The sequence below is a fragment of the Trichogramma pretiosum genome, unplaced genomic scaffold (assembly GCF_000599845.2).
Source record: "Trichogramma pretiosum strain Unisexual culture from Peru unplaced genomic scaffold, Tpre_2.0 scaffold20, whole genome shotgun sequence".
NCBI lineage: Eukaryota > Metazoa > Arthropoda > Insecta > Hymenoptera > Trichogrammatidae > Trichogramma > Trichogramma pretiosum.
The window spans coordinates 1,290,976-1,315,970 of NW_019641696.1; the positions used below are offsets into that span (position 1 = coordinate 1,290,976).

The 24,995-nt window shown below is 41.6% G+C and overlaps 6 protein-coding genes across 12 annotated transcripts; 4 read left to right on the top strand and 2 right to left on the bottom strand.

The window, feature by feature from the left end:
* The first annotated feature begins 268 nt into the window (after window positions 1–268).
* Window positions 269–6,658, top strand: LOC106656537 (glycerol-3-phosphate dehydrogenase [NAD(+)], cytoplasmic). 2 transcript variants are annotated; one of them, XM_014377565.1, is made up of 7 exons: window positions 269–514; window positions 2,365–2,542; window positions 3,492–3,632; window positions 3,736–3,877; window positions 4,231–4,343; window positions 4,424–4,854; window positions 5,902–6,658. In XM_014377565.1, exons 1-7 carry the CDS (start codon window positions 471–473, stop codon window positions 5,960–5,962), a joined length of 1,110 nt encoding a protein of 369 aa, XP_014233051.1. In that variant the 5' UTR covers window positions 269–470; the 3' UTR covers window positions 5,963–6,658. The 2 variants fall into 2 exon arrangements, with proteins under 2 accessions (XP_014233051.1, XP_014233052.1); XM_014377566.2 differs by having other exon boundaries at window positions 270–514; window positions 4,424–6,658.
* Window positions 6,659–7,148: 490 nt separating this feature from the next.
* LOC106656536 (glycerol-3-phosphate dehydrogenase [NAD(+)], cytoplasmic-like) lies at window positions 7,149–12,835 on the top strand. Of its 4 annotated transcripts, none has more exons than XM_023462075.1 (6): window positions 7,149–7,390; window positions 7,929–8,005; window positions 8,461–8,641; window positions 10,714–11,340; window positions 11,413–11,612; window positions 12,501–12,835. In XM_023462075.1, the coding sequence occupies exons 2-6, from the start codon at window positions 7,965–7,967 to the stop codon at window positions 12,508–12,510; spliced, it is 1,059 nt and encodes a 352-aa protein (XP_023317843.1). In that variant the 5' UTR covers window positions 7,149–7,390; window positions 7,929–7,964; the 3' UTR covers window positions 12,511–12,835. The 4 variants fall into 4 exon arrangements, with proteins under 4 accessions (XP_023317843.1, XP_014233046.1, XP_023317841.1 ...); XM_014377560.2 differs by lacking the exon at window positions 7,149–7,390 and adding an exon at window positions 7,397–7,493; XM_023462073.1 differs by lacking the exon at window positions 7,149–7,390 and adding an exon at window positions 7,494–7,585.
* Window positions 8,668–10,145, bottom strand: LOC106656538 (peroxiredoxin-6-like). The gene is made up of 5 exons (XM_014377567.2): window positions 9,865–10,145; window positions 9,430–9,586; window positions 9,146–9,363; window positions 8,989–9,064; window positions 8,668–8,902 (listed from the first exon to the last, which is right to left on the bottom strand). The coding sequence occupies exons 1-5, from the start codon at window positions 9,945–9,947 to the stop codon at window positions 8,774–8,776; spliced, it is 663 nt and encodes a 220-aa protein (XP_014233053.1). The 5' UTR covers window positions 9,948–10,145; the 3' UTR covers window positions 8,668–8,773.
* A 36-nt stretch (window positions 12,836–12,871) lies between the features above and the next one.
* LOC106656539 (complex III assembly factor LYRM7) lies at window positions 12,872–13,802 on the bottom strand. The gene is made up of 5 exons (XM_014377568.2): window positions 13,650–13,802; window positions 13,485–13,557; window positions 13,340–13,410; window positions 13,191–13,272; window positions 12,872–13,117 (listed from the first exon to the last, which is right to left on the bottom strand). Exons 1-5 carry the CDS (start codon window positions 13,671–13,673, stop codon window positions 12,999–13,001), a joined length of 369 nt encoding a protein of 122 aa, XP_014233054.1. The 5' UTR covers window positions 13,674–13,802; the 3' UTR covers window positions 12,872–12,998.
* A 96-nt stretch (window positions 13,803–13,898) lies between these two features.
* LOC106656500 (myoneurin-like) lies at window positions 13,899–19,755 on the top strand. 3 transcript variants are annotated; one of them, XM_023462072.1, is made up of 10 exons: window positions 13,899–14,747; window positions 14,823–15,050; window positions 15,122–15,370; window positions 15,431–15,855; window positions 15,928–17,308; window positions 17,383–17,547; window positions 17,672–17,839; window positions 17,967–18,271; window positions 18,334–18,497; window positions 18,576–19,755. In XM_023462072.1, exons 1-10 carry the CDS (start codon window positions 14,465–14,467, stop codon window positions 18,751–18,753), a joined length of 3,546 nt encoding a protein of 1,181 aa, XP_023317840.1. In that variant the 5' UTR covers window positions 13,899–14,464; the 3' UTR covers window positions 18,754–19,755. The 3 variants fall into 3 exon arrangements, with proteins under 3 accessions (XP_023317840.1, XP_023317839.1, XP_014232987.1); XM_023462071.1 differs by having other exon boundaries at window positions 15,431–17,308; XM_014377501.2 differs by lacking the exon at window positions 17,672–17,839 and having other exon boundaries at window positions 15,431–17,308.
* A 357-nt stretch (window positions 19,756–20,112) lies between these two features.
* Window positions 20,113–24,045, top strand: LOC106656562 (heterogeneous nuclear ribonucleoprotein A1, A2/B1 homolog). The gene is made up of 4 exons (XM_014377608.2): window positions 20,113–20,284; window positions 20,949–21,957; window positions 22,042–22,210; window positions 22,889–24,045. Exons 1-3 carry the CDS (start codon window positions 20,264–20,266, stop codon window positions 22,158–22,160), a joined length of 1,149 nt encoding a protein of 382 aa, XP_014233094.1. The 5' UTR covers window positions 20,113–20,263; the 3' UTR covers window positions 22,161–22,210; window positions 22,889–24,045.
* Window positions 24,046–24,995: the final 950 nt, after the last annotated feature.

Genomic DNA, 24,995 nt, shown 5'->3' on the forward strand with positions numbered 1-24,995 from the left:
TCATCGATAATGCAAAATTTGAACGATTCAGCAGTATATAGCAGGGCGGAGCTCCCACCGCGCCGACTCGCCGCCGCGACTCTTCTGGTCGGTGTGTGCAGAAAATAGCCAGCAGTCTGCTGGAGAATAAACTACACTATCACACACACACACACACACACACACACACACACATACATGCGTGCGATGTATCACACGCACGAGAGTCATCGCTGCTGCTTCGCGGGGCGACGGCGGCGATTCTCGCCTCCTCGCGCGCGCTTTGCCGTCGTTGTTGTGTCGTTTCGCAGCTGCGCGTCAGTCGTCGTTGGCACACCACGAGAATCGCGTGCACAAAATTGCGACGAGGCCTCTGCTCACTGCTCTGGACGTTTTATAAACACTCTATCCGTCGTAATACCAACGAAATCCGTGCGAAAGTCTCGCGCCCAGTGCAATTTCGTTACAAGTTTGATCCGTAGTAAATCAGGATGGCCGACAAGCAAAGCGTCTGCATCATCGGCTCGGGCAATTGGTAAATTAAGCTCTTTTTGTTTGCCCATTAATCTCTCCTCGCCACCCGTTGCTTTTAGGTTATTACCACAGTGGAAAAACAACGTCTGGCAGACGGGCGGTCGGTCGCGCGTGTTTAATTATCTAATTATTCCCCGCATTATCGGCGATCGTCTGCTCTAATTTCGCCTTGATTCTCTGTTATTTCATTTTAATCTACTTGCTCACGCGCCTCGGTGATAAAATGTGCTCATTACTTACAAGCGATGCTTGCGCTTAGATATAGTAGTACACCTTAGTTACTCGTCTTTTTTAGAAAAAATCAATCGCGAGCTTCGTACGTAGTACTGTATATCGCACATACTATAAAACTTCGCGGTACTTACGAATACACGTTCGCATACGATCACATTGGCATATCGCTGGCTTACCCGATAACGCGAATCGTTCAATTTTATATATTTCAAAACGAAGGAAAAAAACGTGGAGCGAGTGTGAATACTCGACCAGCGATATGCACTGGTCAAATATATGTACATCATTCCGATGAAGCGGTCGCGAGCGAAAATGAAAATAAAAAAAAAAAAAAATAAGAAACTGGTTTTTTAAAGAACACCGACTCATCGTTACGCATCGCACACACGTGCGTGTGTACAACGTATAGTAAACACATACTGCTTTTCTGCTTAATGAGTATACGAGCCTCTTTTCGTGTACACACAAAAATATAATCACCTTACAACTGTGTATCGCTCGTCGCGCGTGTACATTTGTATTGATACAGATGATAATCTATATCGGTGCTGTCCAGCATGGGGTATTTCGAAAGTTGTTTGTCTGCTACGCGTGTATACGCATAACGTATATCGATATATATACACAGCAGCAGCATCAGGCGCAATGCAGCTTCGCTGTTTTTTCTTTCTCTCGTCGCGTATTGAAATACTTATACCACACGCGTCTGTGAGACGACGACAATCACCATAAGTAGCAAATAAATAACAAAAAAAGCTATTTATCTCGGTCGTCGTTAATGTACATATAGTAGGTGTTTCGCAATTTTTACGAGTCCTCTCACGTGTTTCCCATAAAAAATTCATTGGATACCGGTTTTCGTCCAGACTGTTTTTTTTTTTTTTTCGCGAATGAATCGTCGTAGCGGGCCACTCGCGGGGCTTATCTTATGTTACGCGAGGCTCGTCGTGACGCGGAAGAATTCGCAATCTCGTGAATTCTCGACTTACACTAACGTACGTCGAATGGGCCGAGTTTTGTGATACAATCGTCAAACATTTGCTAATCATCGAGAGATGGCTGACACGTTTTTTTTTTTTTTTTCTGGTAATTTTATTTTTACCCGCATGTGTGGCAATAGAATCGACACGAGTCGATAGCAGTCGAACACATCGTAATTACGCAGACACGCGTGTGTTTAATTTTAAAATCAAATACGTACACGTATATGGCGATAAATCTTAGCATCCGATCGTGCTATATGCACCGATGCAGGATACGGTTTAACCGAACACGGGAGTTGCTATGAGAGAAGAGCCGCAGAGAGCATTGGAGAAAAAAGCACGTGTGCGTCGCGTCGCTGCTTATGACGTTATATAGATATAGATACAACGCTGTATTTTATTCCTATATATATATATACCACTGGTGCTTTTAACATTGCGGCTGAAGGCTGCGTCCCTGACCTTACACCTCTTTCTCTCTCTCTTCCTCTCTGCAGCCATCCTACACAATATGTATATATAGTTATACATACAAATGTACACAGATACAGATCGCCGCAAGCTCAGGCCCAGCGAAATATAGCAAATTCACGATGATTCTTCCATGACAATTTCCATGACCATTATATTATAGGGGCTCGGCGATCGCCAAAATCGTGGGCAAGAATGCCGCGGCCGACGACAAGTTCGAGGATCGCGTCACCATGTACGTCTACGAGGAGATGATCGACGGCAAGAAGCTCACGGAGATCATCAACGAGCAGCACGAGAACGTCAAGTACCTGCCCGGACACAAGTTACCCGAGAACGTCGTAAGTTAAATCGCAACAATGAAATGAAAAAAAAGGACGATCAATTATCATTTTTTTTTTTTTTTTTTTTCATTCATCATAATTCGCGACGTCATCGAAGCTCTCGCGTGCGCGATAACGTACATATAGATAGATACGAGCGAGAGAGTTTATTCAAATTGCGAGCGAGCTCGCGCGTCACCTGCAACGATCCTTTTTCTATACCTCGCTTTACCTTGGACTTGAGGCAGGTATATTATTGCAGCGAGGTTTAGCCGTGACCTTGAATTTTCCGTGCGGAGTAGGAGAGCGTAAGCGCGGAGAGAATGGAATTTCGCGCGCGCGCTTCGACGCCGATGAAATTGCATTCGCGTTAAAAAAATTTTCTTTTTCCTACGAATTATGTGTAATCGGACGAGCCGTGAACGGAAAAAAAATGTTTATTATCATGTGTTGCGCAAATTTGAGCGCTCGTCGTTGCAATTATCATGGTTTGCGGTCGAGCGCGTGATTTACACGATGATGCACTTAATAGAAGAGAATGGTTAATCCTGAGAGAATTATAAAAACGTGTATAAAGATGAAAAAAAGAATCAACAAATAAGTGTGCTCGCGTTTTTTGCTCATTTTTTTTTTTTGTTTATTATGTACAAACACCGTTGCTGTATTGTATTGTATACTCCGATGATATGAATAATGCTAATATTATGTCTCACTTCTTGTGCCGTGAAAACGACGAGTTAAACGACCTCAACGGCACGTCGATTTTGCTCGCTCGTTCCTACATAACAAACAAATCATGCTTTCGTTTCGCGAATTTTTTTTAAGCCTATCGACTCTGATTAAAAACCGCAGACTACGACGTCAGCGTGATGTAGCTTAAAAAATAAAGCGAAATGAAATAAAATAAATTAAAGCCGAAAAAAATATCGTCTCATCGTTAACTTTTTTTTTCTTTCTCTCGATCAAGGTCGCCGTACCAGACGTCGTGGAGGCGGCCAAAGACGCCGACATTCTCATCTTCGTCGTGCCTCATCAATTCATACGCAGAATATGCAGCACGCTGCTGGGCAAGCTCAAGCCAAATGTCATCGGTATCTCGCTCATTAAGGTAATTTTTATTAAATTTAAAAAGGAAAAACAAAATACATTAATCATCGAGACGAAGCAGTTTTTTGCTTTAACACGACTTATCTCTCTTTATTGCTATTCAGGGCTTCGACAAGAAGGAAGGCGGCGGCATCGAGCTCATCTCTCACATTATCTCGCGAGAATTGCAAATACCCATGGCCGTGCTCATGGGTGCCAATCTCGCGTCCGAAGTCGCCGACGAGATGTTCTGCGAGACCACCATCGGTAAGTTGTTTATTTCATATACCGAAAATAAAGAAAGAACGAAAAAAAAAATTGATAACGATAAACAAACGAGACATACGAGACTCTCTCGCCACGCCACGCCGCGACATTGCATAATCGTGCACGCGAGAGAAGCTGCACAAGTTATTCGACGCTCGTGTTATAGGCGTACTACAAGTCCACGTGTGTGCAGTATGCACAACGTCGCAAAGAATTAGTCTTTTATCTCGGGGCGCGCGTGACTTTGACGTAATCAAGCCGCGCCGATAGGAAGCAAGAGTTATTCCGTTGCTCTTGTGCCTCTATGCACGACTGTATATGGAATAATGTATGGAAAATTTTTTGTCCCACAGGCTGCACCGATGAAGTACAAGGACCGATCCTGCGAGATCTCCTGCAGACCCGCGACTTCCGCGTCGTCGTTGTCAAGGATGTCGATTCCGTCGAGTGCTGCGGTGCCCTCAAGGTACGCAGATACACATCTCAATACCGCAAAAAGAAAGAAAAGTACGAAAGTAATTATTTTCTTGCTCGTGTAATGTATAGAACATCGTGGCCTGCGGCGCCGGCTTCGTGGACGGCCTCGGCCTCGGCGACAACACCAAGGCCGCCGTCATCCGTCTCGGCCTCATGGAGATGATCAAGTTCGTCGACGTCTTCTTCCCGGGCGGCAAGATCAACACCTTCTTCGAGAGCTGCGGCGTGGCCGACCTCATCACCACCTGCTACGGCGGACGCAATCGCAGGGTGTCCGAGGCCTTCGTCAAAACCGGCAAGACGATCGAGGAGCTCGAGAAGGAGATGCTGAACGGACAGAAGCTGCAGGGACCCATCACCGCCGAGGAGGTCAACTACATGCTGCGCGCCAAGAGCATGGAGGCGCGCTTCCCCCTGTTCACGACCGTACATCGGATCTGCGTGGGCGAGCTGAAACCGGCCGATTTCATCGACTGCATACGCAATCATCCCGAGCACATGTAAGAGACAAACAAAAAATAGAGAAAGACAAATAGCTGCTCTCTATCTTACCGACAAATTCATTCTTATGAATTATTAATTATTATTATTATGATTATAACGAAATATGCCGCGATACCAGCGTGTCGCGTAAATGAGATTTTCTTTCCATTAGATATACGATTAACTGACGTCAGCTATAATCTATGACGAATTTCTGTTCTGATTTCAAACTTAAAAAAGGTGCTTGATAGATTAGTGATTAATCACGAGTTTTTTTCTCTTCCTACAAATTATTGCTTTTATCAATCTTGATTGTTAACTTACCGAAAATAGCTTGTGTAAAGTTTGTATACATTTGTACATATGGTTACTGTATTATTTTGTAACTGCAATTTGAAACTGAATGTAAAATCAAATTTCATTCAATTCAACACATGCATTTCAATGCAATTGAAGATAAAACTAAAAACTCTCCGAATGTTGTTCACACGTTCGCGTTCTAATCTTTTACTAAGTAGAAAAAAAGCACGTGCACGTTAGACAATGTAGGCTTCTAAAAGTAGCCAAATATTCTTTGATATAGATTAAAAATAATGATATCTTGTGCACTCATGAGAGCTGACGATGAAAAATTTTGCAAGGTCCGACAAAAATGATGAAACTTTATAAGTAGTTATACGGTGCTGAATCCTGATTTGGTTTTCAATATTTAACGTAAGATATAGACAAAAAACATGAATTTATATAGATTATGCAGGATGCAGAAGGGATTTTGTGACACTTATCGATGGTACAAGCTCATGAATACGTAATGTATACTAAATGAAAGTTTAATGAGAAAATATATGATTATTTGTTGATACTATATTACTGGTTTTTTAAAAACTATATGAAAAAAGAAGAGCAAACCTTGCACGCTATCTTCGCACCAATCAGCTAACATCATTATCAGCTTACTCATGCGCATTTTTTATGCAAACTAAATTATTATAATTTAAAAGATGTTATTTTATTTTTATTTTTATTTTTTCTCATGCATCATAAATTTGGGCAATGTTTTTTAGGGAAGACACCGACGCGTCGTACGAGAACAAGCAGGCCAACTCGCCGAGGTGTCATCTTTGAGGAGTTGAAAACGCAGACGGGACCACGCATGCAATATTAATCATCAAATTACTGGAATGCACGCATTTCATCGCACACCACCACCACCACCACCATATAACACCATCGCTATTGTTATCATCACGATCATAATACGAGCCATTATTCGTTTCCTTAATTTTTAATCTCATGCCAAAGTCTACAGTCATTTTTGCAACATTCACACCGATGTATATGCGATATTACGTTTATTACGATCCTTATTATGAATTCCGTCGACATTATTGTTGTTGTAAACACGATTGATTATGTACATACCGTGTAAATGCAACTCACTTCGAGTGCGTGTGTGAGTGATATGTGGGGATCAGTGATTAATTTTTTTAAGTTTTTTTTTCTTGTTTGGTGTAATACCTGTTTGTAGACGATTTTTATTTTTTGAAAAAGAGAATTTATAGAAATATATTTATAAATAATACTAGACGATATGTAAGGTCTGGTTCATCCGTAGATTATCAATTTATACATTTGTTTTGACGCTTTTTTTTAACGAGTTCTTACGGAAATTGTGATAAAATGAGTTATTATTTACATTATAAACAATGATATTATTATGGTTGGCATTTATAAATATGAATATACCTTTTGTTTGAAACGAGCGAATGTATGAAAAAAAGAATAAAAAATAACTATAGTTACGTTTCGTATATAAACGCACGTGAGTGGAATCTGTTATTATCGAACCCATTCGGAAAAAGGAAGTTAAGTCGATCGCATTGACTGACAACAAAGAATTGATTATGCATCGAATGCGAGCCTATGTATAAAGGAGTCTTTTTGTGTGTGCATATACTCTTCAGGGTTAAGCTCTGACAATCAATTGGCATCGATCAATCCTGTATTGTCACATAGCATCTGTGTACCGTGGGCTAGCGAACTCTCCGAAGAAAAATGCGAGATATTTTCACGAACGAAGCTCTCGCGTTACGTAATTACGTAACGATGCCGCAGCGGCGCGCGCGCGTTGACAAACGTACCTCGAGAGAGAGAGCTTAAAATTGGAAAATTATTATTATGGCCCAATTGTGTGTGTGCGTGTACTAAAATGTCTCTATTGTCGCTCGCTCGCAGAGCTGCCCCATCGTCATGATGCGAAGAAAGGTAAGTGTAAATTTCTCGCCACGCAGAGCCCGGAAGAAAAAAAAGGCGTCATCCCAATCGTTTTATAACTCGTTAGGCCTTCCGCTCTAATAATAACGCGCATCAGAACTGCAGCAGCAGCAGCAGCAGCAGGTAGTAAAAATTGGTCGTATACACGCGAGAGTGACATCCTTGACGATCGGCCAAATATCGCGTCAAGCCAAAGGTCTCGGTTATATTATATTATATGTGATATTTTCCCACCACCACTACCACCCCAGAGTCAGGCAGGCAAAAAGAGCAGCATAGGTAAGAAAAGTTGGAGAGGTGCAACTCGTTCGTAATAACTTAAAGCTCCGATACCTGCTAGTCGCAAGTCACATTCGCGCCGCAGCATCACAACCCAACGAAAGTAAGCGAGACTCTGCAAAAATTTTCTCTTGCATCTCCGATCAAAGTGTCAATTCCAAGTGCGACAATTAAGTGCCGTTGATTCGTAATCGAGTGTGTGGTTTCTTCTTTATTATTAATTTTCTTCTCTTTTATCGTCTCGAATCGCATATAAAGTAATTTGAAATTTGAATTCGACGCACACACGAGTGACGCGAGTATTAAAGGCGGAGTGATTTGTGGTACACCTCGCCAAGTCTTATCTCGCTCGCGCTCGAAGACCTTCAAACGATCTCTCCTCCGTCTAGCTCTAATCGCGTTTTATTTTCTCATCTGTTCTCAGTGCTACACCTTGTAAATTTACATCTAAAATCAAGATAAATTTGTTATTTATCATCATTGAGCTTTAAATTGAAAAAATATAGAAAAAATATCCTGCGGTGTTTGTTAATTGCAGATAAGTTACCTACGTCGAGCTTTTTCATTCTTCAACATGGCTAAGACAAAGATCTGTATCGTCGGAAGCGGCAACTGGTATGGCATTCACGATTTTGTTGTAATAATTAAGGATCACAAACAAAAACAAACGACTATGTACACGTATAAGGGCGCGTGACGTGTCGGAAAAACAATAATTTGGTTAACGTTTTGGTAAATATCAAAATTTTGAAAAATTAAGAAGTAACAAAAAAAAAAAGGAAAAAATAAAAATGAGCAAAAAGTCACAACGTAAACGCATAGGCATTATCGGCAGTGGAAATATGTGAGTAAATTAATTTTCGCGCACGCAAAGGTGTGAGCGCAACGAGACACGCGTCTCTGAACGGTACACACGAACGCAATCACGTAACGAGCACGCACACAGACACACACACGAACCAACGTACATCGATACAAACGCGCGTGACACACGATGCGTTTCGATTGTAAATAAAGAAACTCGATTGTAATTTTTGTATCGTTGAAAATGTGTGCGAAAAAAATAATAGGGGCTCGGCAATCGCCAAAATCGTCGGCGCCAACGTGACGAAGCACAGCGACAAGTTCGAGGACAAGGTCACCATGTACGTGTACGAGGAGATGGTCAACGGCAAGAAGCTCACGGAGATCATCAACGAGCAGCACGAGAACGTCAAGTACCTGCCCGGACACAAGCTGCCAGCTACCATCGTAAGGATACAAACAACAACATTATATGCGTTAAAACTCTGAGGCTCTTTATTTTTTTTCTCTCTCTCGTGTTTATGCGTAACAAAATATCGTAAAGGTGTATAGAAGTAAAAAATAGTGCGACAATGGAAATCAATAATCGGTGGTCGTGCGGACGTAATTTTTACCGGACGGCATGGTGACCCGATCGATCCCGTTGGGGAACAGAGCCGGTATGTCCTCCTCCTTGACGCTCGGAACGATCATGACTTTATCTCCGGGCTGCAATAACAACGAAAAAAAAAATCAAACCTCCATAAAGACCAAATAGGATCGAGAAAAAATACAAAAAAATACGATGAACTTACGGTCCAGTTTGCGGGTGTAACGATCTCGGGCTTGCGATCGACCAGCTGCAACGAATCGATGACTCTCAATATTTCGCTGGAAGAGAAAAATCATATTACCCACATGTGCATTTCCGTTCGATTGTTTCGCTATATATATAAAAAAAAAAACACCTACTCGACATTGCGACCCGTCGAGGTGGGATAATGCATGGACAGTCTGAGCCGATGATCCGGACTGACGACGTACAGCGCCCTGATGGTGTAAGCCTGGCTGGGATCGTTGCGGCCCTCCTCGTCGATCATACCGAGCTCGACGGCCAATTTGCGCTCGGGATCGGCCACGATCGGATACGGAAAGTCGCCGGGTATGTCGGGACAGTAGGATTTGATGTCCTATACGATATCAATGATCGATTTACAAACTATTCTATCGCGACGACTATATTCGATTTTACTCACGTTCACCCAGTCGACGTGATCGTCGAGTTTGTCGACCGACAGCGCGAGCAATTTCGTATTTCGCTTCTCGAAGTGCGGCTGATGCACGGCCAATCGGCCGAGTTCGGTGGTGCACACGGGCGTAAAATCGGCAGGATGAGAGAACAACACGATCCATCTGTATATCGATGAAAAAAAAAAAGAAAAAAAAATGAAGAAGCGACTCGAGAGTGATTAGGATTGTTTGCATGCAATCTCGAATGGCTCGCGGGCGTTACGCCAAGAATCTTTCACTCGACGTGCATGATGATACATAACGCAATATTAACTCGTTGACGCATTGGAATTTTCTGTACATTACGCATGGCGTGTATGACATTTTTTTTTTATTCACCAATCGATCGATCGGATAGAAATTATTAGGAAAAATAATTATATAGAGTATACGGTACTCACGAATCGCCCTGCCACTCGTAAAAGTCGATCGGGCCCTTGGTCGAGTCGGCTTGGAAATTCGGCAAAACGGAGTTCAACCTCATGACTGTATATCGAGACTTTCGCAGTACGCAATGAAGAACCAAAGAAACGAGTCGAAACGCAGAGGACAGAAAAATACGAGACAAAGTGCGAAAGTACACACAGGTGCGTGCCACCGCCGCGTCGATCGTTCAAAGACCAACTGACTCGCTGGAGCCGAGCCGAACCGAGTTAAAAGCCCAGCGCACCGCGATCGGTTTTACCTTTAATGGTAGTATGGGGAGTGCGCGGCGACATTACCGGGCATCGCGCAATGCAATCGTCGTCGTCGTCGTCGTCGCGTCGCTCGTATAAAAGGGGGGGACTCGCTCGAACACGTTGGCAATTGTATACGTTCACCGCACGCAATCGAGCGCGAATTATTTTATCGGCCTGCAATTACACGCGAGATCTCTCTAGCGGAATCGAAAATTCAAAACTTATAGTCGGCGTGATTCAACGCGACGCGATGTTGATTCATCCGCGCGAAGTGCTCAATAAAACAGAACACTTTGAGAAATCTCATTAACATCTATGCAAAGAGATGAGCCTCTTATTAACGATCTGCTTATAAGCAGTTTATGTACGTAGCTAAAGAGTCGAGTTAAACTGCGCGTTATCGGTTGTCTTATTTTGTCTCGCGCGTTTATCCAATAGATGTTTACGCAATCTCCCGCACCTGCTTTACAAACCGAGAGAGAGAGAGAGAGAAAGAGCAAATTCATTAGAGTAAACAAACATGCATCGGCTCGCGTGTCGTAATCCCTGCGATCGTTTTCCGCAACGCAGGTCGCCGTGCCCGACGTGGTCGAGGCCGCCAAGGACGCCGACATCCTCATCTTCGTCGTGCCCCACCAGTTCATCCCGGGCCTGTGCGCCGCCATGCTCGGCAAGATCAAGCCATCCGCGGTCGGCCTCTCGCTCATCAAGGGTTTCGCCCAGGGCGAGGGCACCAAGATCAAACTGATCTCGAAGATCGTCGAGGAGCAGCTCAAGATCCCGTGCTCCGTGCTGATGGGCGCCAATCTGGCCAACGAGGTGGCCGAAGAGCACTTCTGCGAGACGACGATCGGCTGCAAGGACAAGATCATGGGCGCCATCATGAAGGACTGCATGCAGACGCCCAATTTCCGCGTGACCGTAGTGGAGGACACCGAGGCCGTGGAGGTCTGCGGCGCGCTCAAGAACATCGTCGCCTGCGCGGCCGGCTTCGTCGACGGCCTCGGCCTCGGCGACAACACCAAGGCCGCCGTCATTCGGCTGGGCCTCATGGAGATGGTGCGCTACGTCGACCAGTTCCACGGCGGTTCCAAGATCTCGACCTTCTTCGAGAGCTGCGGCGTGGCCGATCTCATCACCACCTGCTACGGTGGCAGAAATCGCAAGGTCTCCGAAGCTTTCGTCAAAACCGGCAAGGTAAATAACAATCTCGCGTATATACAATGGGAATATCAAACTATTGATCCTTACGTGCTCTCTCAAAAACAGACCATCAAGGAGCTCGAGAACGAGATGCTCAACGGCCAGAAGCTCCAGGGCCCGGCTACGGCCGAGGAGGTCAACGGCATGCTCAAGGGCTGCAATTCCGAGGACAAGTTCCCCCTGTTCACGGCGGTCCATCGCATCTGCACGCAGCAGCTCAAGCCCCAGGATCTCATCGACCAGATTCGCAATCATCCCGAGCACGCGTGCGTAACTACCGATAACGATAATAAAAGAAGCACGATTACCGGTTGCGCGGACGACGATATTTGGAAGGACTTTGCGCTGGGCAAGAGCGGTGTCGGCGACTTATTTGGCGTTGGTGCCTACGAGCCCGATCGCATCAAGCTCAAGCTCAGGATTCACTTCAATCTCGGTCGTCCGTTTCACGCCGAATCGTCATCCGTGAATCCATGAACAGATCGACTCTTAGACTTATTATTTTTATTTTTCAATTCAAGCTTGATTGATATATATATTTTTTTTTTTTCATTTTTCGCTACTCTATAGATACACGCTTCGGAATACGTATCTGTGAATCAAGTGCCATATGTCGCTCTCATCGTGTATGTCGGAACATTCCTCATTTTACTGAAAAAAAAAAGAAAAAGAAAAAGAAAAAGAAAAAAGAAACATTTACGTACACACAAATGCGCTTCACAGAATCTACAGAAACAAAAAAGTAACATTCCATCATATTTTACTAACTATTGTCTATTATTATACTTTTTCATTGCCTCTCTCTCTCTCTCTCTCTTTTCTCAGCGAAACTCGGTCGAAGGTAGTTAAACGATAATATAGTAGTCTCCGGAGCAATTTGGCATATTTATTTATAACTTCTCTGATTATGTACAAACAAACCACCAAACGAGTATATCTCGAAAATATATTTCTAAATATACTTGCTGTTGCACTTTTGCTGACTCGAAAATCTTTGGTCTTTTTTATTATTTGAAATCAATCCTGCCATAAATATACCGATATTAAAACGTAGACTACCTTTGGCTTGTTTCATGTGAAATGAGAAAAAAAATTGTCACGCATCGCTGAATATACTCACACGTCTTTTTTTACGCACGATTGCACATTTGCAGAAAGCAGTGAAGCAGTAACGAGGTGATGACTAAGTAAACACTCGAGTTTATAAAACTTAACGACTCGAAGCTGTGTGGAGGCTGTCGAGGGCGCTCCAATCACTCAGGATTAGTATTTCCATTCCTGCCTGTGGCGAAGAGGGTGTTTTTATTAAAAAAAAATGTGATATTAATAACCGTATGTAATTGCGTTGTACGTTGTGACAAAACGCAAAATAAATACAATAATAACTGAAAATTTAATGAAAGAATAATTAACTTATAAGGATTTACTAACACATAAAAACGCTGTAAAGAAAAGATCTTGTAAATAAAACAGTGCGTTGAAAATCAAATTTTTCTCTTTATTATCTGTTAACTGCTGCATGTGGTTCCTTATATAACGATTATAATTATCTAGTAATCTATGTATGGATAGATCGTTGACTAAATGATGCACTTAGTCTTGCAATAATTTACATATATTACACAACATTGGTGGCTCTGCTCTTTGTGAACCTACTTCTTTGTCGTTGGCTCTGAGCAACACTTTTGCCATCCTCTGAATTGCTTTTTATCCACTGTTTGACCAAAAGGCACATTATCGTGTAATGCAGTGTCAGGTGAGATTTTTACCTCTGAAATAGTAATGATCGAGTAAAGTAATCGTTTATGATATTGAAAAATGTGTGCTTATAAGCAATTATTTACCAAAAACTCCAGGTTTCTTTTCAACGGCTTGCACAACAGTTGTTCTGACTTCCTTGTCAACCTCTTTGGCAAATTTTAACAGCTGAAAAGTAGAAGAAATCAATGTAAAATACTTAAATTATTGAATAATAAATTAATCTACAATTTACCTCCTGTATTGCTCCTTCATCAGTGACATTCTTATTTTTTCTGTATTCCTCATTTATTTTGTTCCTCATAACTGAAATGAAAAAGAAAACAACTTCTTAAGCTTTACTCAAATAAATGAGTACTTTCAAAAAGTCGATTGCTTACAATTTAAGGCATACTCATCCCCTTGAAAGACACTCAGCCTTGTCTTGTGCAATTGTTTGAACACTCTGAGTGCCTGTAAACACACAACAACGAAAGCAAAAATGAAAACAATTGCATGAGGTGTATGATAGATCTCTGTATACAAAAATTGTCAACGATTTTCACCTCTTGTCGCAATGGTCCAGTCATGTCACTCGCTGTATAAGTAAACACTCCTCGCAAAAACTGCAACGAAACGTCAACTCAGATGATAGCTGCAACAATGGATTGATGCTAGCAGACAGTAATTTTCTCTCGAAGTCGAGCTTTCATAATATAACCTCATGCTGTAGAGCTGCTATATATATTTTTGGTAGTATACAGATTCAAGCTCTACCGGTAAAGTCATTGCAAGCGGGCCTGGATGTGTTTGAGTGCAGCAGCAGCAGCAGCAGTAGTAGTATAGCTGCTTGACATCTTGCCAAAGTTCGGCCGCGCCGCTAGTCTCGTATCCGCCACCACTGGCGCGCTTCCCTCCCCGTCGTGAATGTGTTTATTTTTTAATATACCAACGGCATGTATGATGCAGACAATACGTAATGTATTATGACTAATGCTGCCCCCGAGTGCTGTAACAGTCGAGGGATGATGTGTTTTCGTATGGTACAAGGGCAGTTTTGCTCGACTGTGACGTGTGATTCCGACGCCTGTCTTTGTGTTGTTGTTTAGAACTTGGTATCTATATCGATTCAACGTCAGGCGCACCGTGATAAAGGGTGGCTTCGGCCGATACTCCAGATTTGTATACCGTGTGTTGTGCGCTATGTGAATTGTTTACATGGGTCGTCGTTACACGGCCAATGACTCACATTGCACCGGCGATGCCGAGGTTTTCCATGACAGTTCGATTATAATATGCCGTGATCAGGGTGCCCGCTTTTCTTCCTATCGCAACATGAGCTGAACTCGAACTCTCGACGGAGGAGGCGCCGATAGTAATTATGTTAACGAACGATGATATATGCACGGAAAAAATGACGGAGTACTTCATCGACAACGGGAATCAGGCCACCCTCGCCTTCCCGGACGGCAATTCGGCGATCAGTGCCTGTCCGCTATGCGGCCAGACCACCAGCAAAGCCAGCGCCAGGTTGATCAGGGACGAGTGCGGCCACATGAAGTGTCGGATCTGTCTGCTGAAGGAGGAGCACGGCTGCACCATTTGCCAAAACGAAAAGAAGCAGGAGGAGGAGAACAGCAAGATCGAGGCGATTGGCAATTTCGGTGAGTTTTTGTTTGATTCTGCTTGCAAAAGAAGCGACGAGTTCAAATTAATTAATTAACTACTTTTGTTGGTAGATTATTCAGTTCCTGAGAGTAACATGACAAATGATTTTGATGAGCAAAACTGTGCACCGCAGCTGATTGAGGATAAACTGAACGACAACAATATATACGGAGACTCTATTTTTGATGACAGACTGGAATTGACTCAGGAGGAGGTAGAGAGTAGTCAGAATGATAATACAGACTTTGCTGGGATTGATTTTGATTTTGATAATACAGACAAGCAACAATTGCCTAAAGGTATAGTTGTTGATAATATTTTTCATTGATAAAAACTTATTGATATTGATTTTTTTTTAAATACATTGCAGATGATTTCTTAACACCTGTCGACAAAGAACCTGTGATAAATGATTTAGACAATTTACAAAATGGCCATGTAACAAGTACCATAAACTACAATGTCAATGAAAGCCAAATAAATGACAGTGCCATCAGTAATGAAAACAACATTGCTATTAATGTAACTCCAAGTTTCAATGGCCATATAAATGGTACTGCAATTGATACAGATATAAAATCTAGCACCAACACAAATAGTACATGTCTTAATTTAAAAGGTAAATTAATATGCAACATTAAATATAAGTTCATATAATCTGATCCATAATTATTTTCAGATACTATACAAATGTCACCAAATATTAATCAAAATAAAAATGCCATGTCTCAGTTAATAAATAATTTACCAAAACCAGTTGGTGTTGGTCCATCGTGCAGGATTATTTTGTTGAGAATTGTCAACAATCAAAATAAAAATGTTGCACCTGGCTTAATACCTATAAAATTACCAGAATCAACTCAGGGACAAAATTTGTTTATAAATCCCACTAATATTATCAACAACCTTACTGTCGAGGGTTCTAAAAAAAATGAACAAACTGCCGATCCAGAAGCTGATTTATCAGATTTTTTGTTATTCAATAAAAAGAAGCCAAAGGAAAAAGATTTTATCGATAAACGAACTAAGAAGTATAAAAAATCCCTACTCAAGCATAAAGCTAATCTAAAAAACAAGAAGTCTAATGGCTATAAAACAAAGACTGTAGATAGAAAAATTTCAAAAGAAATTAAAATTAAGTCTGATATTATAATTTCCAATTACCCTCTTATACAGCCTAAGCCCGCCAACAGTACAAATGAAAAGAAGCTAACACCAACCAACAATGGCAAATCAGTGTCATCCAATCATCAACAAAAAGTAATAACTGAAAAGCTTAAAGATTCAACTCCTGATTCAGCTGAGAAACCCATTCAAGATAGTAATAGAGATGCAACAGGTTTGTTGGGCCTTGCATCGGTTGCATCTTACATCAATGAAATGGAAAATTCCGAGCAACAGAACGGCTCGAGTGAAAAATCGGACTGCGATGACTCGACCAAAACCAATGAAGAAAATAAAGAGAATACCAAAAAAGAAAAAACAGTGACCGAAGATACAGCAAAAGAAAATACAAAAGAAGAGATTCCGTTCGACTCACAGCAGGAAAATGTAAGACGAGGTGGTAGAAATCGTAAACCGAAAGTATTGCTTTACGAGGGGGCCGAATTAAATACGAGGGATATCGTTAGACAGTACAACAAATCGAGCAGATATAGAATGGATTCTTTCAGCTCGGAGGAAAGTCAAACGACCACTGAGTTGTCCAACGGAAAAGAAAATGAGCCAGTCGTGAAGAGAAAACGAGGTAGACCGAGGAAAATAAGAGTGGAAATGGATTCGAACGTTATCGTGAAACGTAAGAGAGGAAGACCGAGAAAAAACGAGGTAATATACAGCCAGATTTTGAAAAAGGATGGTGTAAAGCAGTCAATTGTAAATGAAAGCTCTGAAAAAGTATCGCATGAAGCACGGACCGGTGATGATAAGGAACAAAACAGCAACAATGATGACGCGAAAGAAAACGAAATTGTCGAGGAAGAAGATATGAAGTTGAAACTCGACGGTTCGGATGCCGATGACTCTAGCACGAATGCAAATGAAAAACCGGAAACCAACGGCTCGACGGAAGACACGAATGCAAAATCCAAAGTACAAAATACACCGGAGTCATCGACAGCAGCCCCTCAAACGGCGCCAATCGTCCGTAAGCGAGGTCGTCCTCGGAAGTACAACATCGACGAGAACGGCACCAAGGTACCCATAGCCAAGCAGCCGCCGCCGCCGCCAAAAGCCAAACGTCCACGAGGTCGTCCGCGTCGGGACTGGAGTCACATCGTCGAGCAGGCCGACGGTCGCTACAAGTGCCAGGGCTGCGATCGGACCTTCGGCCGCTACAACAGCAAGATCTATCACGGCGTGTGCTCGAAGGTGGCGGGCCAGGAGCCGCCGAGTCTCAAGTACAAGTGCGACAAGTGCGATCGCGAGTTCGCCGCCAAGCAGCACTACCTGTATCATTATCGCGGCCACACGGGCGATCGACCCTTCAAATGCGACCAATGCAAGAAGGGCTTCAGGACCAAGGGAAAGCTCAATCGCCACCTGATGTGTCACAAGGGTACGAGAAATTATTGTTTCGATTCGCAATAAGACTTATATTATTTGATTGTAATGCGCAATGGTTGATTACAGAGGAGTACGATATCGAGTGCGACGATTGCGGTAAGCTATTCAATTCGAAAGATAATTTAAAGATCCACCTGACGGTTCACAAGAAGGAGCGATTTCGCTGCCGATACTGCCCGTCGGTTTACACCTTCGAGCACAATCGCAAACGACACGAGGAAAGGCACACGTGTGAGTACATAACTTGATTCATTTTCTTTTCTTTTTTTTTATTGTATTATCACGTGTGTGTGTGTGTGTTTCATGCTTCTGTCTTCACACATCAATGTTCAATTTTTTTCATTTCAATTTAAAGCCACCGAATGGTTTAAATGCGCAAAATGCCCGAAAAAGTTTCGCACAAAATTTTTCTTGCATCGTCACATGAGAGTTCACGGTCAGGCGCGGCCCTTCGGCTGCGAGCAATGCGATCGCTTTTTTCTCACCAGATTTGAGCTTCAGCGACACGTCACGACGCACTTTGGTAATTTTTTTAATGACTTTTTTTTCAAAGCTTCAACTCAGAGAGTATACACTAAACATTCATCGATCTTGGTGTGGCTAGGTGAATTTTGACTCTTTTTTTACCTTTTCTTTGTAACTTTTTAAAGGTGATAAGGTATTAGCTTGCGATCATTGCGAGGAGCGCTTCTCGCGCACCGAAGATTTCGTCATGCACTTGCAATTCAATCATCCCCAATTGGTCACCAACGTCTTGAGTACCAACAACGTGATCAGCACTGCCGACTGCCAGGGACAGATAATTTCCAACGACGCCGAAAGTCTCGCCGAGCTGGTCAAAGACGCGAAGATAGAAAATTTCATGACGGAAAACGAGGTAGCCGTGATCGTCAAGAGGCCCAGGGGTAGACCGAAAAAGTTGCCGTCGGTCACTACGATACTGCCATCTACAATTGTACGTTATTTAAATAAATTCATCTTATAGCATAAAATTAAAACGATACTTTGTAATGTTAGAAAAAAGCACCGCTGATCATCGAGAGATACGACGACGACGGTTTGAAGCCCATACCACTCGAGGAAGTAGCCGAGATCAATCGCAAGATCGAGGAACGCATCGGTATAGCCGATCACAGCAACTCGCCCACGAACTTCATTCACACCGAGTTGGCCGATAATGAGTGCGTGTTTACCTCGTACAATAGATTGCCCTAATGATTCTGTGTCGTTGTCACCTAATAATTGGAAAAAAATTACAGGCAATACAACAGCGACGACAGGGAAGACGCGAGCAGCATTCACAGCCAAGAGCTCGAGCTTGAGCAGGGGGTGGTGGCGATCATTTCGTCTCAGAGCAAGGGCGGCGACGTGCCGCAGCACTGGAGACGCAGAACTGCCGAGTCTCTGAAGCCAAGGCTCATGGAAGTGGAAGAATAATCTTTTTGTTTTTATTTCTCCTTCCAAAGATGCGCACAATTTATGAGAGAGAAAAAGTACTTGGGAACGCGTTTTTTGTAACGAATTTTAAGCACGTTTTGTACAATGAAGCTGCCGTTTTCGTTTGGTATTATTTATATATACTTTTTCATCGCTGCCTGCGTACGCAAAGATAGTCAGGTGGCGTGAGAGGAAACGTTTTTGTGATATGAAAGTGATCGTACAAATTTTTAAGATTATTTTGTACTTCTAGTTTTTTGTATGGAAAGGAAATTTTGTTATTTTTGTCCGTGAGACAACTAATTTTTTTATATATTTTATTTTATTGTTGTTAGATTTTCTTTTGAGATGAGTGATACTTTGTATTACTAAGATATAAATGCTTTATCAATTCTTTCATTCCTAGTAAGCGAGCACACGATATCAGAATCCTATTTTCATTGTATTTGTTAAATACTTAAGCCATTCGAATAAGATTTATAACTTTACAGTATAATCTTTTTTTGAATAGTGATCTCATTATTTCATGAATAACATTGTAATCTACGTAAGATATATTTGGTGTGTCTTTTTTTATTAATACTAAAAATAAATAATCAGTAATTTATATAGATAAGTATTATTGTGTAGCTATAGTGGTAGACTGACCACGCAAAAAATCGATAAAAATCTAGTAAGACTTTCGAACGTAGTTCTGAATTCATTGAAACTCTTTAGAGAAGGCTTGTAAAGTACAAGTTAATAGAAGTATTTATTAAAAAAAAATTTCGGAAGAAAAAAAAACTGTACGATATAAAAGCGTGTGTAAATGAGCACCAAAATGAACTTTCTGAATTGCCTTTTTCATATATTGTTGAGGTGTAGACTTGAAATTTTTTATTAAAAAGAAAAAATAATAATTATTTATAAAACATTAATTTTATTCCGAGCGCACAATGCTTAATATTATAGGTGATATTTATGAATGTTAACTGTAAAACATTTTGCATTTATACTTTTTCTCACAAGACTGATTTTGCTAATTTTTCAGTTAATAAAAAAGAACATTTCCTAAGTAAATGTACCAATTTGTATAATATTCATTTGATAATAAAAAGAAGATATGATGTAAGATCACATCGACTTGTGTCTCTTTCATTCGAAATTACGCGCGCAGCGCCACGCCGTCACGACTCTTGTATTCCCACTTCCGCGAAGCAGCACTGCCCAGAGCCAACGGCAGCGACTATCGATCTGAGCCTGAATGTTTGTATCCCAACACATACTTACACACACAGACACACATATATGGAACGTTGCCCCCCTCCGGCCAGCAAAGTTTGTGTGTGAGTGAGCGAACGTTAAATACTGTGAAAGTGCGAACTGCTCGCAGCACCAGTCGTGTAGCAGCAGTTGTACGGGTATCAACGTTAGATCCTCGAGTTATTTTTTTTCATTCACCCTATAAGGTGAATAAAGCATCGCAACGAGGAGATCTTACGATAGCGAACGGAGATCATCGTCATCGAGGATGGTCAAGATGGAACATGATGTGAGTTGTTTGGGCTTTTTTCGTTATTTTAAAACGTTAATTTTAGATTCTAACTATCTCACGAAGTGCGTATTGCTTGTTAACGGTGAATCACTAACGGATTCAACTAGATACTTCACGATGAAATGAAAACTAATTTTTTAGTAATTAAAACGTTTTCTTGGAGTTATCAACTCTTTCGACAAGACACGCTGAAACGAATACACACAAGTTTCGGGGAGAAAAAAAACATGGCGGCACGTCGCGTCGTCCGTACAGCCTTTCTAGTACAGTCTCGTCGTTCGCCACGGATATAAATGCCTGCGCTGTCGTGTCAGCGTCGAAACGGGATTTTTTGAAATCTTTGCCACGAGCTTCTGTACGACGCCTCTAACCTCGTCGGGGCATGGCTATAATTAAAATTTCCCGAGGGGCCGACGATGGGGTCGGGGGCCGGGGCTAGCTCCTAATCGATAAACACGACGCGTGGGTGACCGTGATAATAAGCATTGTACCCACCACCACCAGTGCCGGCGTGGCGAAACGGCCGGCCATGTTTTTCTTTCCTCGAGCTTGTGTGTATATTTATGCACGAACCCCCACCCCTCCGACGACTACGACGCGTGAAAATAAACAACTGTGACAACTCCCTTCAACGTCGTAATTTCTTTATTTGTTTTGGCAGGACGGAAAAAACGAGCCCGAGCACGTGCGGAAATTATTCATCGGGGGCTTGGACTACCGCACCACCGACGACTCGTTGAAGAAGCACTTCGAGCAGTGGGGTGACATCGTGGACGTCGTCGTCATGAAGGACCCTAAGACCAAGCGTTCGCGTGGCTTCGGCTTCATTACTTATTCGCGCGCCCACATGGTCGACGACGCCCAGGCGGCCAGACCGCACCGCGTCGACGGCCGAGTGGTCGAGCCGAAGCGCGCCGTGCCCCGCCAGGAGATCGGCCGCCCCGAGGCCGGTGCCACGGTCAAGAAACTCTTCGTCGGCGGTCTCAAGGACGACCACGAGGAGGAAGATCTGCGCATGTACTTCCAGGGATTCGGCAACATCAACTCAGTCAGTATTGTCACGGACAAGGAGACGGGCAAGAAGCGTGGCTTCGGTTTCGTCGAGTTCGATGATTACGACCCCGTTGACAAGATCTGCCTGCAACGCAACCACTCGATCCGCGGCAAGCACGTCGACGTCAAGAAGGCCCTGAGTCGCGCCGAGATGGCCTCTGCAAGCAGCGGCTCTGGTGGTGGCGGTGGCTCCGGAGGTCGTGGCGGCTCCGGTGGTGGTTCCGGTGGTGGCTCCGGCGGTGGCGGTGGCGGCCGCGGAGGACCCCGGGGCAGCAACCAGGGCGGCGGCGGCAACTGGGGTGGTCGCTCCGGTGGTGGCGGCGGCGGCGGAGATTGGAATCAGGGCGGTGGTGGCGGTGGCTACAGCGGTGGCGGTGGTGGCGGTGGCGGTGGCGGCAACCAGTCCTGGGGTAACTCCGGACCCTGGGAGAGCCAAAACCAAAGCGGCCCATGGGGCGGTAACCAAGGTAGCGGCAACAACGGCGGCTACAACAGCGGTGGCGGCGGTGGTGGCGGCAACTGGGGTAATGACAACTTCAGTGGCGGCTATCAGCAAGGCTACGGAGGTGGCCCAATCAGAAATAACTTCAACTCTGGTGGCAGACCAACTCCATACGGTAAATTGAAATTTAATTTTTGAACCATTTCTTCAAAGTTGTATGAATTTTTCGTAATGTTCCGATCGATCGATTGATTTACAGGAGGAAGCGGTGGTGGCGGAGGCGGAGGCGGTGGAGGCTACGGAGGTAGCGGTGGCGGTGGCTACGGCGGTGGTATGGGAGGCGGTATGGGTGGTGGTGGCGGTGGCAGAAGGTACTAAATCTCTTCCGCCCGTCATCCCCATGACCAGTCTCCCTCGACTTGCATACGGTAAGCATGAATATTCATGAAAACTGATTTTCAGTAATCAATGAATGTCGAGCCATGCATTACTTCATTTTTGGCCTTGCATTCGTTTTTTGCGCACTTTTCATTTATTCATTTTTTCATATAAAATTATATACATTCGAGGTAGAAAGATGCAAAAAGTCAGGTTACCTTTAAATTTAATACCCTTTTTTTAACGGAAAAACATAGTTGACACCTCTTATTTTGTGCTAGTTAATGAAGGATTATTATTCATGCTTGACCCAATGGAATTCCTCATTCTTAATAGGAAGCCAGGGATTTAAAGCTTCTTTACAAATTACTTATGATTGCATTAATATTATGATAAATAGGATTTATAAGAAATATCTTCATACAGTTAAGTTTTATAGATTATGTAAGGTACCAACAATTGCTCTTTCAAATGCTACAATTATTCTATGCATTTTGATATTTGTTATCACTCTAATTTTTTGTTTAGATTATAATTTTTTTAAATATGTTGCAGAAAGAATATTTGTATGTTTCTTCATGCTTAATCTTGAAACAATACTAAATTAATTTCTTAAACATGCATTCATTCTTACTGAGTAGTTTTTGATTAAAAGATACAATATTAAGGTGTCTTGATAAATTATCAAATACACATAAACTAATTAGTTTTTGACTTTTGAACCTTAGGTGATCCCACTCTACTTCTTGCCTTCTAATCGCATACCAGTACTTTGGTACTGAATTAGTGTTGGAGCAGGCAGGCAGGCTATAAAAATCAGGCTAGCAGGATTGAATGAAAAAAGGGAACAGTGAATTAAGGCATTAAGCAAATGAATTTGCAAAAGATGCAGGAATATTAAGAATATTCAGGGAATAAGAATCAAAATATCCTTGCAGGCAGGACAATCAGGCTACAAGAAGAGATTGCTAAACTGTACATACACATAGAATGCAAGTCAGGGAGTCATAAGCCCTCTTAAATATAGTTTTAAAATAAATTTTTTTTTCAATGAAAAAAAAGCAAAACAAAAAAAACCGAGAGTGCACCAAAAGAATATGTCATTTGTTTTACAAGTCAACGTGTAGTATACGTCGCGCAATATTCAATTCAATTTATTAATCAATTTGAATGAGTTAGTTACATCTCACTCATAATCGTCTTCAGATTACTTTAGCACATCCAATTATAAATGACCATTTAATTATCACCTATGTAAGCGCGTTGACCCAATAACTTCAACATTAACTGATAAACTAGTATGCAAACATTTTTGTAATACTACATTGGAGTAAACTAATGTAACAAAAATTTCATCCAAACTTCTCTTAAATGCGCATGTTATATAAATTAATATATGAGAACATATATGTTGATTTAATTTGTTCATCTGTATTTTTGTATTTTTAATGAACTATGGACAAACTTTTCCACTCAATTTTTTTAGATAATGGATTGAAATTATCCACAATAGAATTTGATAGTGTGTAATGTTTAAGTTATATAATAGGATGAAGACAACTTTGAAGCAGAATTCGAAGCTTAGGTATATCAAAATGTGCTAGCATGTGTAGGTTGCCTATTGCTTAGATCAATAAGCACGTAAACCATGTCGAATCAAACTACTTTTATAATTTGTAAATGTCTTCAAAACAGTTAGTGAAATAAACGGAATCAATAACTTTTTTTAATGTTCATTAATTTTCTTATTAATCATTTGATAGTTTAGTTACTAGGAATGCTGTCATTTGAAATTTGGTTGAATTATATATGTACGCAAGGAGAAATCTAATAATTTGTAACAGTATTAATTAATTATTGTAAATATATAATATTCATATACAAAGTTGAACCTTTTTATTATTTAAACAAATTTTTATCGACTTACTGTCTTATTCAGTATATGAGAGGCAGGCAGGTATCAAAGCTGAGGTACTCTAGCTAGCTTCTGTACTTGTAAGAGGTAGTATAGCTATTAAAATATATCTAATACTTACTTTGCAATTAACAAATATTATACAGAATAAGACAAGACTAGAGTTATTTTAGTTATTTTGAACACGATGAAATAGACTTCATGAAAGATTTACAGTTTTTCAACACTAGCACACGATTGAATATTTAACTGACTTAGGCTCAGAGTATTTGAATTTGTTTTTTATGAGCTAACACTAAGACTGACGAGAAAAACAGCACTTGAAATTATTTTATATCTATTGCATCGATTTTTTTCTGACAATTCTCAAAGACAACCATTCTCATCAACCCATTTTTATTTGCTTCCATTTGTTCACATAATAACGAATATGTTTCATTTTCCATTTATTTCTGGTTTACTGAAAATCTGCTCGAGGAAAGCAACAAGGTATGAGCTGTTTCTCACATCTCTTGATTTTTTAAATACATAAAACTCCTTAAAATCCAAAAGGTAAGTTGACTGAAAAGTGAGTAAGGAATGATAATTTTTATTTGCTTGTGGTATTATTTTTTTTATAAATAAATAGTCTAAATGATAAAAAAGGTGGTTATTTTTTAGGAAAAGGAGACACTTATAATTTAATCGTTATTATATAAAAGACTCTAGACTCTAAATATAAAAGACAAAATTTTTCAAGTCGTTTAGTAAAAAAATGTCGTTTAAATTATTAAATATTATGACAATGGAAATAAGTAAACCAGCATGGTTTCCAAGAGTTTATAAATTTATTAAAACGAGTGTCTACATTTTTTCCTAACAAATAAGTATCTCGGTCAACGCGATCGATGACCTTACTGGGCAATTCGAAGCAGTCATAC

Excerpts from the sequence above, each read along its gene's own strand:
- LOC106656537 (XM_014377565.1), top strand. The coding sequence starts at position 471 with ATGGCCGACAAGCAAAGCGTCTGCATCATCGGCTCGGGCAATTG. Across the intron at positions 3,878-4,230 it reads GTTCTGCGAGACCACCATCG|GCTGCACCGATGAAGTACAA; the intron begins GTAAGTTGTTTA and ends TTTGTCCCACAG. Across the intron at positions 4,344-4,423 it reads AGTGCTGCGGTGCCCTCAAG|AACATCGTGGCCTGCGGCGC; the intron begins GTACGCAGATAC and ends TGTAATGTATAG.
- LOC106656536 (XM_023462075.1), top strand. The coding sequence starts at position 7,965 with ATGGCTAAGACAAAGATCTGTATCGTCGGAAGCGGCAACTG. Across the intron at positions 8,642-10,713 it reads ACAAGCTGCCAGCTACCATC|GTCGCCGTGCCCGACGTGGT; the intron begins GTAAGGATACAA and ends TCCGCAACGCAG. Across the intron at positions 11,341-11,412 it reads CTTTCGTCAAAACCGGCAAG|ACCATCAAGGAGCTCGAGAA; the intron begins GTAAATAACAAT and ends TCTCAAAAACAG.
- LOC106656538 (XM_014377567.2), bottom strand. The coding sequence starts at position 9,947 with ATGAGGTTGAACTCCGTTTTGCCGAATTTCCAAGCCGACTCGACCAAG. Across the intron at positions 9,364-9,429 it reads ATCACGTCGACTGGGTGAAC|GACATCAAATCCTACTGTCC; the intron begins GTGAGTAAAATC and ends GATATCGTATAG. Across the intron at positions 9,065-9,145 it reads TCGACGGGTCGCAATGTCGA|CGAAATATTGAGAGTCATCG; the intron begins GTAGGTGTTTTT and ends TTTCTCTTCCAG.
- LOC106656539 (XM_014377568.2), bottom strand. The coding sequence starts at position 13,673 with ATGACTGGACCATTGCGACAAGAG. Across the intron at positions 13,411-13,484 it reads GGATGAGTATGCCTTAAATT|TTATGAGGAACAAAATAAAT; the intron begins GTAAGCAATCGA and ends TTTTCATTTCAG. Across the intron at positions 13,118-13,190 it reads AAAGAAACCTGGAGTTTTTG|AGGTAAAAATCTCACCTGAC; the intron begins GTAAATAATTGC and ends TTACTATTTCAG.
- LOC106656500 (XM_023462071.1), top strand. The coding sequence starts at position 14,465 with ATGTTAACGAACGATGATATATGCACGGAAAAAATGACGGAGTACTTC. Across the intron at positions 15,051-15,121 it reads CAAGCAACAATTGCCTAAAG|ATGATTTCTTAACACCTGTC; the intron begins GTATAGTTGTTG and ends AATACATTGCAG. Across the intron at positions 17,309-17,382 it reads CCACCTGATGTGTCACAAGG|AGGAGTACGATATCGAGTGC; the intron begins GTACGAGAAATT and ends GGTTGATTACAG.
- LOC106656562 (XM_014377608.2), top strand. The coding sequence starts at position 20,264 with ATGGTCAAGATGGAACATGAT. Across the intron at positions 20,285-20,948 it reads TGGTCAAGATGGAACATGAT|GACGGAAAAAACGAGCCCGA; the intron begins GTGAGTTGTTTG and ends TTGTTTTGGCAG. Across the intron at positions 21,958-22,041 it reads TGGCAGACCAACTCCATACG|GAGGAAGCGGTGGTGGCGGA; the intron begins GTAAATTGAAAT and ends ATTGATTTACAG.